Source organism: Choloepus didactylus, chromosome 16 (assembly GCF_015220235.1).
Source record: "Choloepus didactylus isolate mChoDid1 chromosome 16, mChoDid1.pri, whole genome shotgun sequence".
In the NCBI taxonomy this organism is placed as follows: Eukaryota; Metazoa; Chordata; class Mammalia; order Pilosa; family Megalonychidae; genus Choloepus; species Choloepus didactylus.
In genome coordinates this window covers 10,808,290-10,827,034 of record NC_051322.1, presented here as the reverse complement: position 1 = coordinate 10,827,034, position 18,745 = coordinate 10,808,290, and the positions used below count along the sequence as shown (strand labels likewise).

Below are 18,745 nucleotides of genomic sequence, written 5' to 3'. Positions count from 1 at the left end.
AAATTGACTCAGAATGCACAACAGCAGGTGTACCGAGTGAGCAGTGAGAAAGTAGCACCCTCTTCTCCTTGCAGGCACTTCACTAAGACAGGTTCTCTTTCCACCCTACCTCCACACACACACGCACACAGAGACACACATGAGCACACCCTCCTGGGCTCGAGGGGTGCAGAGGGGATTCCGTGCCTTCCCTTCCAACACTGGAGAGGGGGAAATGCCAGAGTACCTCTAGGTTATGAGTCAGCGTAGAGGCAATTGCCTCTCATCTGTAGTGGTGGTGGTGGGTTTACTTCAGCACATATATGGGGAGGAATCACAACAGGTGAAGGCAGTGGGCCAGTTCTCAGGTCTTGAATTTGAGGTCTTGTGCTGGTACTTCCCTTTAGAATGTTTTTAGAATGTGAGGCTATCTAGTGCCTATTGTTTTCAGGTGGTAGTTTTAGCTGGCTCCAAAGACAAGAGGACAAATCCCATTGAACTACATTATAAAAACTTTAATAAAAGTTTTCTGGTTCAAAATACATTATACATAAAATACATATCTGTTTGATCTCATTTTATGAGTCATTAATTTAAAAGATGACTGGTCAGCAAATACATTTTTCTAAAAAAATATTATGTAATATTTGGATCGGGGCACAAAGGTGATAGAAAATAAAGATCAAATTTAAAATGTGCTAATGCATCAAAAATTTATAGAGATTAATTTCATGACCTAATATTGAAATTCTTGCAGAGTTCAGACTGAAAAATAAATTGGTTTATTTTCATAGTTTCCATATTTTGTTTTCAGATCATTACCAGGAAATGATTTTTCAGACCTATTTCTTAGTATGTTTCTACAAATAATATTATCTTTTTTCCCAATGAATGAAAAATTGATTTGAATATAATATTTATTATATGTTCTCATTCAATATTGGCTTTTGAAGAGCATCCTAATGCGCTGCACAATACTTTTGATCGTATGAATGGAACGTATAATCTTAACTATCACTGGGCTGGTTTGGCTTTATTATGTCTCCCAGAAAAGCCACATTCTTTAATGCAATCTTGTGGGGGCAGACTTATTAATCTTTTTGATTAGGGTGTGACATTTTGATTGAATGGTTCCATGGAGATGTGACTCACTCATCTGTGGGTAGGAACTCTGATTATATCATTTCCATGGCAGTGTGGCCCTGTCCATTCAGGGTGGGTCTTAATTAGATCACTGGATTCCTTTAAAGAGAGCTCACACAGAAAGCAGAGAGGACAAATGCCCTCTCTGAGAAGCTGAGAGACGCATTTTGGGGAGAAGCTGGGAGTCAGTGCTGACGTTGACGCTTGGAGACATTTGGAGATGTGGATGGAAGGATGTTTGGAGATGCTAAGCTAAGAGATGAAGGGTTTGCCTTGGAGAAGCTAAGAGAGGACCCCCAGGTGCTTAGAGAGAAATGCCCTGGGAGAAAGAGGCAAGGACACACAGGAGATGAGAGAGAGAAGCTAAGACAAAAGCTTAGAGACATTTCGGAGAAAGCCATTTTGAAACACAACCCAGGAGCAAAAGACCAGCAGATGCCAGCCACGTGCCTTCCCAGCTGACAGAGGTGTTCGGGATGCCATTGGCTGTTCTTCAGTGAACGTGTCTTCTTGTTGATGCCTTAGTAAGGACACTTTTATGGCCTCCGAACTGTAAATTTGCACCCAAATAAATCCCCTTTTAAAAGCCAATCCATTTCTGGTATTTTGCATAATGGCAACATTAGCAAACCAGAACAATCATCTTGAGGCAAGTTATCAGAATAATTGTCATTTTATTCTTCTCACTCATTATGTGTATGTCAGCATCAGTGGTCATCATCATGCTTTCTCCTTTTATGAATGTACATTTAAAAATGTCTGACTAGGATGAAAGAAGAATCACAGGTGTGTAATGTCAAAAGCCACAAGCAGTGTCCTTCTGGGCAGTCAAAAAAAAAAAAAATACTAACAGCCGATGGTGCTCACCCCATATGCACTCACTGTTCATCAAATTGTATTTAAAGGGAGCATATATGGAAAAATGTTTTTGAAATTCTTATTCACTCAGCAGATATTCACTGCAAGCCCTCACTGTGCCGGGCACCTAACTCCAAAGAGTGTGCAGTCTTACCTGTGTCGAGAAGCGGCTCTGGGTCCTGCTTATCAAGTCAACTGCACAAAGGACTCCCACCACCCAGGCTCTTGGTCACCAAATATTTATTCACTTTTCTTCCTATAAACGAGATCCAATCTCTCCTCTCCAAAGGACACAGCCCTGACATCTCACCCAGCCCCAACATCCAAGATTCTGGGACGTGCATGGTTGGCCGTGCCTGGAGTCCAGATGTGGCTCTGTGGTTGGGAAACCAATGCCTCCCACATGCCCAGTGTGCACTGTGGAGTGACACAAGATGAGCTGAATTGCACAGGCCCCCGTTATGCAGAACGGTGACTATTGCTTCATTAGGTTCCAATTTTGCCCCCTGTGAAGTGGTCACCGGTCCATTGTTATCTGAAACCCATGATCTCTCTCTCTTGCAGTCGTTTCCTCATTTTCTATTATCTGCCTTGACTTGACCTTTGAAGTAAACACAGGAGTTGATGCCTTCTTTGGAAGCTGAGACACTCTCTCAGCCTGCTTTCTGCTCAAGCTCAAGGGTGTTTTACAAGCTCAAAAAGTCATTGCCGATTTTTAGAGCAGGGTCAGCTCTCTTTTGCAGTATAACTCTTTTTAGAAACTTTTCAGGTTTTTCACCTATTTGACTTTACTTAGTTCCATGTGCCAATAGTTTGACCTACAGTTGTTATTTGGAAATACTCCTTTTGATTTCTGGGCCACCTCCTGTTTCTTTCCCAGCCCTTGAGCAATCAGGGTTTGGTGGGGCCATCATCCCCTTGGTGTTTTGTCTCTGAGCCATTTCTCCAAGTGAACAGAAGCAATAGAGATCTCACCCTTGGCTGGACTTTTCCTCCAGGACAATATCTCCATTCAGAGCTTTTAAGAAAGCATACAGAGCTCAATAGTCATTTGATTTTTATTTTTGTTGGAGTTGACTTGGGGTTGAAAAGGTTTTGATTTTTTGGATACACCCTATTCCTTTTTAGTCTTTTTGCATACCAACCAAATCTTTTCTCTTAATACCTTGCCAAATGCAACCTAGAGCAACCAATACTTGCTGTTCATGTTTTATTTTCCAATTCTGTTCCCTGGTTCATTTTTTTTTCCAGACCGTCTCCTAGTTATTTCAGGTAAAATTCAAACCAAATATTTTATCACTGCATAATATGGATCAGCATCTTTACCGTGTTCTTCTCTCTTGCTGATTGATGGTCAGGACAGTCATTCACATTTTACATGCTTTCTGTTGCGTCACTCCGCTTCTAGTTTGTTTCTCCTTTCATCTGCTTTTCTTCATTAGTCAGGAAAGACTAGTTAAGTTGTCAGAACAAACAATCCCCAAATCTCAATGGCTTAACCCAGCAAAGCTTTTTTTGTCACTTACAGTGTGGGTCTGCAAACAGCTCTGTTTATCCTAGATGATCAGGGAGCCTGAGTGATGCAGGCACCATTTTGTTATCTGCTTTTATTTCACTGCATCAGTGGGAAGGTGGCATAAAGAATTGTACAACCTAGTCCTTATAGCTAAAGCCCAGAAGTGTCAGAAGTTTCTACATGACACCAGACCCTGTACATTTCACGTCTTTTGAAGTCCGTTCTCTCTAGGTCATGCGCTGATCTGCATAGTACTTTTTGAGTGTGTTCATATTGGATTGGAGGTGGACCTAATCTTCCTGGTGGTTGCTCCAATTCTCTCCCAGACGTCTTTGCTGGTTTCCTTCCTCTGTTTCCCCTCCTGTTTCTTGGCTGACCTTTGCAGTTTGCATTCTCACTCATGAGACTTTTCCCCGGAATGTTAAAAATCAGGTAAAACCTTCCTGATTTTTTACTCTTAAACTCCAAACAGATTTAATCACACCCTTAAATGGACCATTGTTTTCCTTATACATATTACTAATTTTTCACACATCACATCCCATGAAACTAATTTGCTTGCATGGAGGTTTTCCCTACTGGAGAGGAATCAAAGATTTGGCCTTTGTATTTGTTTAGTGTTCTATTGCTGATTTAGCTAATTACCATGCACAGCAACTTAGAACCGCGCAAATCTATTATCCCACAGTACTGAAGGTCAGAAATGCAACGCCAGTCTCAATGGGTACAAACCCGGGTGTCAGCAGGAATGCATTCCTTTCTAAAGGCTCTGGGGATGAATCTGCTTCCAGGCTCCTGTCGGTTACCAAATTCAGTTCTCTGTGGTTGACAGTCCCCGTATCCTTGCTGGCTGTCAGCTGGGAGTCACTCCCGGCTTCTAGAGCCCACTGGCACTGCTTGCTCGTGGACTCCTGCCTCATCACCAGCACGAGCAAGGACAGGCCGAATCCTCGCGCTTTGAATCCTTCCTCTTTCTTCTGCTGTATCGCTCTGACTGACTCTAGGTGGAGAAAATTCTTGATTTTTAAAGGCTTATACGATTACATTGGTCCCACAAAGATGATAATATTCTCATCTTAGGATCTGTTATCTTAATCATCTGCATAGTTGCTTTACCCAGGTGAAGTGACACATTCACGAGCTCAGGGAGTTTGGATGTGTCTTCGGGGAGGAGGAGCCTGATACTCTGCCTACCCAGTATCACCCGCCGATGGTGCAGTGGCTGGCACATCATCGATCAGGTGAATGGATGAAGAAACAAATGCCTGCATCCCAGATATTTAAAATAACAGTAACTGCTCAAACTGTGCTGTTGACAAAATGTTTTTGTAATAATTTTGGCCATGTACAGAGAAACAGTTTTAGAGCTCTGTTCTATTTAGCTGGAGGCTTCGGGAATCACATGGCTGGCAGCAATTCCGTTCTCCCACACAGAGCTCTCCATTTCTCCCTCTCCTTTCTGCTCCCACAGACCTCAGGAGCGCTGCCCTGACAGGACAGGCTTTCAGGGCCTTCTGAGAACATCACTAGGAAGAAAGTTTTAGGTCAGAGTCATTCAGGAATCCACGCAATGCAGCAAATCAAAGTTTAAGTATAAAGTTTAAGATTTATTAGAGGAAGAAAGCAGGTGGGAGCCAGCAGAAAAGAAGAAAAAAGATAACGGCTCCAGCTCTCTATCTGAGAGCAGCATTTTTTAACGAAAAAAGAAACCCACATTGGGAAGGGTGTCTGCTTGGTGTTCTGTGCCTCGATTGGGTAAGTGCCTATCTAGTTTTGGGCTGACTGGTTGGTAGAATTCTGGGACATATTCTTTTTAGGAAAGCAGCTGCGTTATCTATCAGGGAGAGCAGGCCTTTTTGGTTGTTCATCTTATGGACATATCTGACTTTGCCTTACCTGTCTTTGAGGGGCCACTGTGGCTGGAACAGACTTGAACAGCTTTGAACAGCCTCATTCTTTAGTTCATGGGGCACCTGTTTTCTGTGAGATAAGCTGTGGGGTCCCTGGGTTAGAAACTCCTTCTACGTGTTAGTTTCTTCTTCTGGGATCTAACAGAAAGTTCTGGATGGCTCCTCTTCCTCAAAAAGTCCCCGGCTCAGTAATGAGCCCTTGTGAGAAGCCTAGAAGGTATGTATCAAATATTCTAATGGCATCTGTTCAGAAGTTCACAGCCTGGAAAGAGTTCCGTCCTGACACTGGCTTTCCTTCACAGAAATGCACTTGTTCTCAAGGTGGGCTTTGGGGTTGTGACAGGGCTCCATTTTATCTCTCTTTCTTGTGAGGCTTTGACATCCTTCTCTCATCTACACACCCACACACCCACCACCACCACCACCACCACCACCACCACCACTACTTTCCAGACCATTTCTAGGCACTGATTTCCATTCTTTCTTATTTTCTCTGAATCGTTCTAAGTTCTTGTGTCTTTCATTAACCTCCATATTAAAGCATTTTGTAATGAATTCTTATCAGGCTACAGAGCAGCACATCTGATTATTCTGTCAATTGCTGCTAGTTGTCACTTGTTACCCTGGAGAAGGAGGCAGGGGCAGCTTTCTCTTTGGCTATGTCTGGGAGCCTAACCTGTCTCCCCCAGTTCACAAAAAGAGAGAAGTGACAGATTAAGGTCTTCTCTATAGATTACAAACATTTGATACATCAGCCGTTGTTAAATTTAGGAAAATAAGATGTGATTGTCTGCATAAAAGACTGAATACACTTCATTGGCTCAAAGTTGAACTTTTCTAAGATACTACTGCCTTGCCTGTATAGAAAATAAAAATTTGATAAAGTCTTTATCGCATGTAGAATCAAAGGGAATTTATATGACTGCCATTTTGGCATAAATACCACTAACAAGGTTAAAAGAAAAACATACTTTAATAAAATTAGAAAGCTTTTTGAATTTTAGTGTGACTGAAGCTCAACAGAAACCGTGTGTGTATTGCTCCCTTCCCCTTTCTCATCAAAGATCTCTTTTATCTTGATAAACCTGGCAAGAATAGCAAAAATTATAATCTCTACTTTAAAAATGGAGATGAATAGAGACCTCAAAACATCCAGCAACTGGCTGCTTTCCAAATTATTTGTAATTGTTTCTAAAATTTGTCTTAAATTCTAGGAATTAGATGCAAATCCCATCTACTTATTGGCTCCACATTTATTTATTAGTTTCATTGTCCAGGTGCTGTGTGAGGCTCTAGAGTCATGAAAGCAAGTAAGTCTCCCATATTCCAGCTTCTTAAAGCATATTGGTTGGGAAATGCAGACACCAAATTCAGTGATGAGTAAGGGCTATGATAAAAGTTTGTACAGAATGTTATGGAAATAGGAAAGATGCGAAATCCAAACGTGGGTCTGAAAGAGCTAAGCTGAGAAGATCGCATTCAAAGCAAGCTTTAAAGGACTATTAAGTGTGAGATACTTTTGTGAAAAGGGAGCAAATGAGGGACATTCCAGGAAAGGAAATCAAAACTGTTCCTACTTAGAAAAGAAAACTAATTCCACCCCCACCCCACTCCCATTGCTAAACTGATCACTCCAACAAATCTGATTTCTACAGAAAAAGTCCTCTTCTGTGGGCTAAACAAAGATGCATTGTTGCAATATTTGTGGAAGCAAGAGTTTAGGTTTTAACTTACTACAGAAGAAGTGAAGGAAAAATAAAAGTCTATGAAATGTCAACAGGCCAGTTAATTAATAACAAGGTGCCAATTTTCAAGAATGAAGAGCATCATCAAAATTTCAAATGACAATCAAAGAAAGCTTTTGTTCTTTGAGCAAGAGTCTACATGGGGAGACATTTTTCTTCATTTTCCAGCAAAGCATATATTTAAGAAGAGTTTTAATAAATATGAAAACAACATGTATCACCAAATCATAGCTAAATCACACAGGAGTTAAGCAATAACTATATATAAGAATTACTAGTTTTGCTAAAGTTATTATTGAAAGCTAAATCCAGTGAGGACTAGATGTAATGATTTATAATTTCTATCCAGGACTAGTCTTGCCTGCATCTTATAATAAAGTAACACAAAACCAATGCAGTGCTATTTTTAATTCTGCTGAGTGAATTTGGCTAATAGCATATTTTCTATATACGTAATGAAAACTTTTTTACTCCGTTTTCAAAGATAGCTCATTTTGGATCATTGAACTTTAATGTCATTTCCTAAGGCCTAAATTTAGTGAAAGCAATAAAGCTTGTTTGAAATCATTTAGTCAGTAGGCATTTAATAAAGGTCTGATACACAAAGACTTCCTTTCTGGTTCAAAGGGATATAATGCTAGTACTGTCACCAGAATCCTGCAAAGGCTGGAGGGAAAGAGACTGTGGGAGCAGTCATCAGAATTTGATTGTATATTTCCATTTTGCACTCTCCCTGGTCTTCATTTTTCTTCTGACCAATAAACCCATTTGCCATGTCTTTTAGATTCATCTCTCTTCTCCATTTGTCTTGTTATTCCCAAACATCTTTCTATTTTCCTTTTGGAAATTACTGAATATCTTCATCTAACTCATCTTATATATAAAGAAGAAATTATTTGCATTTTTGTTTCACAGAAACATTATTTATCTGAATTAAGAATTTGAGCACAGCTGCAAGCTATCAGAAAAAAGGCATCTTAAAAAAAAGTACTTCCATCATGAAGTGAAAAACATACAGAACTTTATAGAACATTTTGTGTTATTATTACTACATGAAGAAATTTAATTATTTTCACACTATGTGTGGACTAAGCTAAAAGTTTTAAGGAGAAAATAAAAGACAAAAGGCACTGTGTCTATGGGAAAATAAATATTTTAAAATGCAGTTAATTCAGAATACTGCATTTATATTTAAGCTCCTCAATTCTGTAAAAAGAAAAGTGGAAAGGTGAAAAATGGAAGATAATTCAGAAAAACCCACTAGATAAATAATGATAGGACAAAATAAATTAACACACAGTAGAAGAGTAAAAGATTTCAATACCTAAAACTTGCCTAAGCAAGAACAAATAAAAATAAACCAGCACTATGATTATTTGAAAGGTGACTATCAAACACAGATTAAAAGAAACAAGGCCTCATTTACTGCTCAAATGCATTCAGGTTATCTGCAGCACAACTGGAACATCCGGTAGGTAGACAAAAAACCCTAGTACTTCGGAAGTGAAGGTTCAGGGCTGATCTGATAGAACCTAATCCTGGAAAATCATGGAGAGAATGGAGAGAATGGAGAGCCCGCTGTCTCCCATTGTACTATGTGAACGCGAGGCTGCCCCTTGCTTGCTGCCCTGGAAATGCCTTCCTTCTCAGCCCTGGCCATCCCCACTCCACCCTGCACCCTCAAAATACACACATGCACACACACTCATTCACTCACACCAACATACACACTCACATACACATACTGACACACACACCACACACACCACTCATCTGCTCTCACACATACACTAGCACACATTCACAGTTTGCACTCTCATGCTCTCACACACCAGCTCACACACTCACACTCTCACACTCATACACACCAGCATGCACTCACACACCCACACCCACCAGCACACACACACTCTCACGCTCTCACACACACCTCACCTTCTTCCCGCTTGCCCTGCAGTCCCTGTTGCAGCCCCTGTTCAGGTACCGTCCCAGCGAGGCCAGTGGGCCTGGAGAACAGCGCAACTCCTGCTCACCCTCCCAACCCACTGGCCTCCAGGACTTCTGAGAGCAGAAACTGCGTATTGTCCACCTTTATAACGTCGAAGCATAGCCCCCAGCATATAGTGAGTTTACAATAAATATCTGCTTAAAAACCTGGAAATGAACGCTTGATGACATCTGAATTGCAGCTCTCTCTCTTTCTGAAATAGTCGACAGTTCCGTCTCTAATGTGACTGTATCTATTTTTAGTACCCACGCTCTTTGTATTCTTTACGTGCTACTGCAGGACCGAAACGTGCAGGTCATCCTTGAGAGCGGCTGCAAAAGCCGTTTTGCCCTGCAGGCGGCGCCCGCGAGTGCCCCGCTGGCTGTGAGGCTGGGAGCCTGAGACCCCGGGCTCCGGTCCTGAGTTCTCCGGGAATGAGCCGGCTCCAGTTTCACAGAAGTCCTTTCTTTGTCTTATTCACTCCTGGGACAAAAGAGAGAGAACGAATGGGTAGGGGAGGTATTCCTTTAAACCTGCCCTGTGGACACCGATTGGCACAAAGGGTTACTGACATCTTTGACAATCTTATTTCTACATATTAGATATTCTCATCTCCATCTATGAGGTCCTGGAAACAGTATTCGCTAGAGTAATGTAAATGAGGTGTGGTTGCATCTGTTTTTACTCATTTTTAAATGGTGGGGTCCTGAGAAAAATTAAGACCATGAATAATTAAAAGAAAAAACGCATGCACATTGTCTCTTTTAGCAAAAACTTCAAGGATTTCTGGATCGCATGTAAAATGGCTTCACCTGTAAGGTTTTGGCTTTGATGTTAGAAACACTTGCAAAATGTGTATAACTCCATCAAAACTCATATATCCAATAAAAAACACTTTAATTTGTTGCCTCTGTAAACTTTTTCTGTGAAGTTTGACATTCCCTCACCAGAAGAAAAATTATGTTTTTCCTTGGGGAAAAGAGAGACCTCAGCAAAGGCACATTTCTATATAGTGGTTGGAGTGATGTTTTCTAGGTACCTGAGGAAATGTTCAAGGCAGAAACCACCAGGCCACCCACCAGGATCACATAAGAATCTACTGGATCCTTGTCTTAGGTGCTTAGCCTGACTCCAATTATTGAGGGGATGGCCCCCGAATTAGACAATCTGGATCATTCCTTTTCTTTTGTGATTGCAGATTGAAACTATGAAACTATTGTAGTTACTGGATTGGTACCCCTGGGTAGTGCACTTTTCTTTATTTTCTAACAGTATTTTTATGGTCTTGATAAAAATTAAAATAAAAATGACACATTTGGCTTGACAGCTCATTGATCAATCCTATATTTTGATGCTAAGTCATTGTGAAGCACTCAGGAAGAAAATATCACTTGGATTTGATGGTTGCTGACCGTTGTGGAAAGCAGTGGGTATTCAGATCCCTGGAGTTGAGCAAATCTGTCACAGACAACTTTTCATGGGGAGTTAAAATGTCAAGGCAAATCCCAGGTTTCGGCACAAAAAAAAAAAAAAAAAAGTCAAGGCAAAGGTTGCCATGTCATCCACAAAGAACATGAGATTGAAGGAAATCTATATTAAACTCTTCTAGTACTGATTCCTAGAAAACTTGGAAACTTCTCTGGGTGGGTATAAAGAGAAAGTTCCTGTTCAATTTCTGTGTGGTGTTTTTTGGGCTTGTCCCAAAATACTCAGCCTTGTATGCTTTTTTAGATCTTTGTCTATTAAAATAGCTAGAAGATGGTTCCGTTTCTGGTCTGTGATATGACATGAGGCACCATTAGCCCCTCACAGGGCTGATAATAAATCAAATTCCTTTATGTCTGTGAGGGCTTGAGATACTACAAGATTCTGTGTCAACGTGAGGTGTTCTAATGTTTCAAGCAAAGAAAAAAACTCGTGAATATAAAGAATATAAAAGTCTTGATAGTAAAAATATGATATTATGAAGTCCTTGGAAAACAAAGAAAGATACTTTTAATATGCTACCCCAAATTTCTTAAAAGCAAGGGTAGCCCAGTTTTGAATGTTTATGAAAGAAGCTCTCGGATGCTTCTGCTGATCTTACAACCCATTGCAACTCAGAATGACTTGGGGATCAGAAACGCACGTGTAAATTGCACTCAAACATTTGCTTGCATATGTAATCTGCTCTGACATTATCCCACTATTCATGTATTTCATATTTATATATTCACCTTATTTTTCTAAGTAATGTTCCTCCAAAAATCTAATAAATATAAATTATACTAGATAGCAAATAGTAAATATTCTCAGACCGTTATTTGCAAATAAGAAAAAAATATATTGACATCACTTGAAAAAATAATGTCAAATAATAGGGAATGATAGTTGGATTTTTTTTTTCATTTCTTGAATATAGCTTTCTTGTTTTCTTAAGATGGATTATTCACTTGCTCCAATTAGTTGGGAGGGCGGTCCCCTGGACGTCGCCTGATTGGGTATTTGTGGTCGTTTTCAGAGCTGGAGGCTGAGGAGTGGTGCAAGCATCTCTGCATGGAGTGTCTGGGGACCAGGCTGAACGACATCAGCCTCGGGGAGCCCGACCTTCTGGCGGCTGGCGTGCAGCGGGAACAGAACGGTGAGTGTTGGCCCAGCCGTGTCTTCCGTGTTTTAGATCACGCTCATAGGCCTAGAATGTTGGACCTGGAAGAGACCTTGGAGATGGTGTAGGCCACACTTTCCTCTTTCTTCAGAAAGTACACTGATCAGTATGGGTTAAGAGACCACCCATGTGGCCTAGCGACTAGTGGAAACACTAAGGACAACCCACATCCTTTGACATTGACATTGATCTATACATATAACAAGTAAGGCAGCTCACCATGGGTAAGGTTCTGGAATATATAACTTCCCTACATTTTCCTCTTTGGGAGTTTGCTATGGATTCAGTCTGTGTTAACAAATTTGACTTATCATGTTATCAATCGATTCTTAGGGCATTTGGCTGATACTACAAAGAAGAAAGTGTAGTAGAGGAAATCTCAGGGCAGCACAAAATTGTGGTTTATGCAGTGTAACATTATTTACTTACTACACTGTTCTCCAATTCAACAGACATATCTGATGCTCCTAGGAATTTAGGCTGCCTGTTCTTGCTAGTATCTCTAAACAATGAAATTGGAGTAATGCATTTATTTTTCCAGGAGTGTAAATAACACACCTCAACTAATAAGTTGCAGTGGCGACGTGATAAGTGAGTCCACACCTTCACTAATAACAACACCTTCAAAGGTCCTGGTACAAATGGGTTCCCAACTGCAGGACCCTGGAGATTAGGACGTAGACAGACCTTTTATGGGGGCTTGATTCAGTCCCCACCAGTCAGCCCTCTGGACCCCAAGAAAACATGCTGTTCCCACATGCAAAGTGTGTTCACCCCAACCCAACATCCCCGAAGCCTCAAGCCACTGCAGTAACAACTCTAAATCCCAAGTGTCATCCAAATAAGTTATGGGTACAGTCTGTCCTGGGGAAAAATTCCCCTCTGCCTGTGGACCTAATTATTTATAACTAGTAGTTATAAATATCTATTATGTATAATTATATATATTAAATATATATAATTAGTGACCATGAGCTATTTTTTATCAATTTATTTTTTATAATTACCACCACCACCAAATCATCTATTAGTGAGAAAATGGAAACTTTCACGTTAATTATAATGGTCATTGCTTAGAAAGAATGAAAGATATTGGGGAAGCTTGATGTTATGGAATTATCTGTGGATTATAAATTGGATAGCCCAGTTAAATGTATTATCTTTGATCAAGTACTAGATGTTTATGATCTTGTTATGACAAATAACAATGTTGTTAATGACCATCTCCCTCTCATTGCCCGTTAAAAAGCACTTTTTTTTGTTTCTTGCTAAACTGTAAACAAGTCTTTTCCTGCATTTTATCATTAACATAAATGGATATAAAACATTGCCTTTGTTTGATAGTTTTCAGAAAGTCACGAAAGTGTTTCAGTGACTCTCTTTTTCTAGCTTCTTTTACATGTTCCAGATCCTCTCCCACACTCTCGGGATTTCCATCCCCCTGATTTGTTTTCTGAACGCTGTAGTAAGGACAGAAAGTCCATAACTCTGCTACTTTATGTACACTGCTCATTCGCAGTTCAAGAAAGAAAGGAAAAATCTCTTACTGATAAGCATTTGTCAAGTATTGCATAAAGGAAATATAAAAATAAGGAAGCTGATAAATTAAGCTCGTGGATGGAAACATGCTGTAGCTCTTTAAGGTAGGCTGTATCTTTCATGTTAGAGATTTGGTTTCTATGGTTTGTTAAAGATTGGGTTCATGGTTTCTATCTTTTGATGTATTATAATTTTTATTTCTAGTTTGATGATAATGTCTAAATAATTTGCCTAGAACATAAAGGGAAATTCTTAATATGAATTTGTTAGGGAAAGGGCAAACAGATTTATATGTCAAAGTTCTATAAGAATCACAAGTAAAAACAAGCAAAACAAAAGTAATTCCTGTATATAATTTACAGCAGACCTGAAATTCCAGTATCACCAATGCCTTAAATTCTTTTCCTAGATATATTTTGTTTAAAAATCCTAAGTTTATACAAAGGAATATATGTGCTTTCAATATATTTAACAAATCTATGAGTAATTATTTGCTGAAGAAGGTAGTATTTTGACTGATTTAACAACCCTTAAAAGTACATGGTGGGGAGGAGCTAAGATGGTGGCATAGAGAGGAGTGGACGATTGTTAGTCCCCCCTGGAACAATTCATAAATGACCAAAAAACTAGTAAATAACCTGGAATAACTGCGGGGAGATAAACCTGACTGTCCACTCATCATCCGTCAACCTGAATTGGGAGGAATGCCTGAGATGGCAGCATAAAATCTGTAAGTAAAACTGCGGACCTGTGCTGAGAGCCGAGAGCCCCTCCCTCACGGAAGCCTCGCGGTGCTAGAGAGCAGCACTCTCACAGCCCAGCTCCAATTGGGTTTTAATATTAACTGCTCAACACAGACAGTGAATCCTCAACAAGCAAACAGAGGCTTTTGGTGACAGCTGACCTTGGGAGAGTCAGGGGACATATCTGTTTTAGGACGGGGAGCCCAGAGGATCGGGTGCTATCTCTGGCTGACAGGTGAACCTGGGAGCTTTTCTGTCCCTTTCTCTCTCTGTGGAGAAAACCTCAGCTGTTTTCAGCCTGCAGCACTTTGCAGTAAAGACAGTCTCAGCCATTTTAAAATCAAAACACTTTGATCAGCAGACTCAGAGAAACAAAGAACTTATTGATATACAGATGATCTCTCTGGAGGGGGCATAGCTTCTCAAGAGGAAAGGGAGGAGCCCAGCTCTACTGCTGGCCTTTCTGGAACCAGACCCCAAAGCCTGGGGGAGGAGAGCCACAGGCCACACCCTCTTACACAGGCGGTGACAGGCTGACATGTGCACCTGCCGGGCAGAAAAGCACAGGTGTATCAATCCGCTAAGAAAAACCATCAGGGAAACCAGATACTGAATATTTCCTCCTTCTGTGACCTGAGCCTGTTCTCGTCTGGGAAAACCTGATTGGGGTGGCCTAGGAGGTCAGATGCCTAGACAATAGAAAACTACAACCTACACTAAGAAAAACGAAGCTATGGCCCAGTCAAAGGAACAAACGTACACTTCAGCTGAGATACAGGAATTTAAACAACTAATGCTGAATCAATTCAAAAAGTTTAGAGAATATTTCATAAAAGAGATAGAGGCTGTAAAGGAAACACTGGGCATACATAAGGCAGAAATCGAAAGTTCAAAAAAACAACTAGTAGAATCTATGGAAATGAAAGGCACAACACAATAGACAAAAGACACAATGGAAACATACAACAGCAGGTCTCAAGAGGCAGAAGAAAACACTCAAGAACTGGAGAACAAAACACCTGAAAGCCTACACGCAAAGGAGCAGATGGAGTAAAGAATGAAAAAATATGAGCAACATCTCCGGGAACTTAAAGATGAAACAAAGTACAATAATGTACGTATCATTGGTGTCCCAGAAGGAGAAGAGAAGGGAAAAGGGGCAGAGACAATAATAGAGGAACTAATCAATGGAAATTTCCCATCTCTTATGAAAGACATAAAATTACAGATCTAAGAAGCGCAGCGTACTCCAAACAGAATAGATCTGAATAGGCCTATGCCAAGACACTTAATAATTAGATTATGAAATGTCAAAGACAAAGAGAGAATCCTGAAAGCAGCAAGAGAAAAGCAATCCATCACATACAAAGGAAGCTTAATAAGACTATATGCAGATCTCTCAGCAGAAACCATGGCAGCAAGAAGGAAATGGGGTGATATATTTAAGATACTGAAAGAGAAAAACCGCCAACCAAGAATCTGATATCCAGCAAAGCTGTCCTTCAAATATGAGGGAGAGCTCAAAATATTTTCTGACAAACAGACAATGAGAGACTTTGTGAACAAGACACCCGTCCTACAGGAAATACTAAAGGGACCACTACAGAGTGATAGGAGAAGACAGGACTGCATGGTTTGGAACTCAGTTCTGGGAGATGGTAGCACAGCAGTGTAAATACACTGAACAAAGATAACTGTGAATACGGTTTAGAGAGGAAGGTTGGGAGCATGTGAGACACCAGAAGAAAGGAGGAAAGATAAAGACTGGGACTGTGTAACTTGGTGAAATCTAGAGTGTTCAACAATTGTGATAAAATGTACAAATATGTGCTTTTACGAGGGAGAACAAGCAAATGTCAACCTTGCAAGGTGTTAAAAATGGAAGGCATTGGGGGAGGGATGCAACCAACATAAACTAGAGACTGTAACCAACAGAATCATTGTGTTATGCTTCCTTTAATGTAACAAAGGTGATATACCAAGGTAAATGCAGATAAGAGGGGGGAATAGGGGAGGCATGTTAGACACTTGACATTGGTGGTGTTGTCTGACTCTTTACTCTACTTTGATTTAAGGTTACTTTTCCTTTTGCTACTTCCTAGCTGTCATTTTTTTCCCTCTTTCTTTTGCCTCTCTACCTTCTTTGACTCTCCCTCCTGCCTTGTGGAAGAAATGTAGAGGCCCTTATATGGATAGTGGTGAAGGTGGTGAACACATAAATATGTGACCGTACAGAGAACCATCGATTGTTTACTTAGGATGGAATGTATGGTGTGTGAACAAAACCATATTAAAAAAAAAGGGGGGGGTGATGACAAAACCTCGAGGGCAATATACTGAGTGAAATAAGTGAGACACATAAGGACAAATATTGCAGGGTCTCACTGGTAAGAACTAATTATAATATATAAACTCATAGACATGAAATATAAGGTACCAAGATATAGGACAAGGCTTAAGAATGGGGAGCAGTTGCTTAGTATGAGCAGAATGTTCAACTAGGATGAACTTAAATGTTTGGAAATGAACACAGGTGTCAGTAGCGAGATGTGGGAATAACTAACAGCGCCGAATGGTGCATGAATGAGGTGGAAACAAGAAGCTCAGAGTCATATATGTCACCAGAAGGAAAGTTGGAGGTCAAAAGATGGGAATGTATAAAACTGAATCCTATGGTGGGCAATGTCCATGATCAACTGTACAAATATTAGAAATTGCTTCCATAAACCAGAACAAATGTATGACAATACAACTAGAAGTTAATAATAGAGGGGCATATAGGGAAGAAATATATACCTACTGCAAACTATATACTACAGTTAGTAGTATTTCAACTTTCTTTCATAAACAGTAACAAATGTACTACACCAACACTACGAGTCAACGATTGAGGGGGGTTGGTTAGAGATATGGGAGGATTCAAGTTTTCTTTTCTTTTCTTTTTTTTTTTTCTTTTTACATCTTTCACTTTTATTTCTTGTCTGGAGTAATGAAAAGGTTCTAAAAATTGAATAAAAGTTAAGTGTGGTGATGGATGCACAGCTGTATGAGGGTACCAGGGGCAACTGATTGTACACTTTGGATCTTTGGATAATCGTATGGTATCTGAACAATCCCAATGAAAATTAAAAAAAAAAAAAAAAAGTACATGGTGCCCAAAAGGAAATTGCAGCTCTTACACACACACACACACACACACACACACACATACACACACACACACACACAGTCATACTTACTAAGGTTCTTTAATGTTTAGCATTAAAAGGAAAACTCTCAGATGAGAAGCACTTCATTTCCTTCCGCGGGGGTGGGGCGTGGGCTCTCTGGTGGCCAAGGCCACGGTGCAGGCTCTCCCCAGGCCATGCCCTTGCTCTAAAGAGTTGCTCAAGTCTAGATAAAGACTCTTCTCCTCTGTTCCTCCTGGTGCATTTCCCACTAGCTACAGTTCTTAAAAGTAGTCATTTATGCTGTGGGAGAGCAATTTAAAAAAATTAACCTCAACAGAAAGTCAAGATTTTGGAGTCCACTGTTGCTAGCTCAGCCCTCCCGTGTGTCTGTGCTGCCTGAAAATGAACTCCGTCCTACCCACTGACACACAAAGATGGGCAGAATTTCCAAGCTGGGCGTTCCTCCATTTTCTCATTTCCTAATCAGCAGGCTTCCCCCAGGCCTATGAGAACTCCATTTTAGGGCCCCCCCTGAAATAACTACCAGCAGGCTATAAAACCTCTTGTTCAAGTCTGAGAGCAATTCTTGGCCAATCAGACCTTCTCCCTCAGGTCCGGTTATTGTTTGGGGGACAATGTTTCTTCCCTAGAGATTAAACCCACTTATTTTTCTTAAAATTTATAGGGAAAGTACTTGTTGTTTTCACTAGCTAATTAAAGTTTTTAATAATAATGCTGTCTTTTAAAGCTGTCCTTTCATTAGCTTTCAGTCACTTTTCCAGACTCTTCAAACATAACACCTTTTAAAGTAAACAAAATCCTTAACTTCCTAATACAACACTTGAAGTCATTAATGTGTACACAATGAAATAAACCCTTTAGAAAAGATTTGTCATTATAGAGTAAGTTAATTTTTTCCTTAAGGCATTTTAGTGTTAATTTATTCATCATCAGAAATTTTATTTCATCATTTGTCAGTCATTTGCTTGGATTTAGTTTGGAATTTCTCCTAAGAGATGAGGCACATGTGCATGCCAAATTGATGTAATAAATTGTGTTATTATGGCTTGGGGTGATCTGGTGGTATGCCATCATCAAAGAAAGGACACCCTGCTCACCCTTGACCACAGTGTCATTTTGACCTTCAAAACTGCACCTTCTCCTTTAGTGTTTCATTGACCCATCAGACAAGTAATCCATACAGCTTGGACTTATTTATTCAGAGACTACCTAAGAATAAATATCTATGCAAATCATTTTAAAGGTGAAAGATAATATCTGTTGCTGAGATAAAAGTGGTTTGTTGATTAAATTCTTTTGCTCTAATCACCTTATCTAGTGCTGTCAGCTGCTTTCATACTGACTCAAAGTCCCACGTGGTACACATTTCCCACAAGGGGAAAAGTAAGCAAACACAAGCTCACTCATGCACACGCACACACATACACAAATTTATAGACTTCAGACAACATGGCCACAAGCAAGCATATATACGTACACATTTCAAACTT

At 40.1% G+C, this 18,745-nt stretch overlaps 1 protein-coding gene across 2 annotated transcripts in view; it reads left to right on the top strand.

Annotated features, from left to right (window-relative positions):
- DOK6 (docking protein 6) overlaps positions 1-18,745 on the top strand; it is a 491,683-nt gene that overhangs the window by 296,859 nt on the left and 176,079 nt on the right. Inside the window, exons 1-2 of one of the 2 annotated variants that reach the window (XM_037806229.1) lie at positions 5,212-5,251; positions 11,639-11,758. In XM_037806229.1, coding sequence (XP_037662157.1) covers positions 11,674-11,758 — 85 coding nt within the window. In that variant the 5' untranslated portion in view covers positions 5,212-5,251; positions 11,639-11,673. Of the gene's footprint in view, positions 1-5,211; positions 5,252-11,638; positions 11,759-18,745 lie in introns of those variants that run through there. The other variant, XM_037806228.1, reaches the window with a different exon arrangement.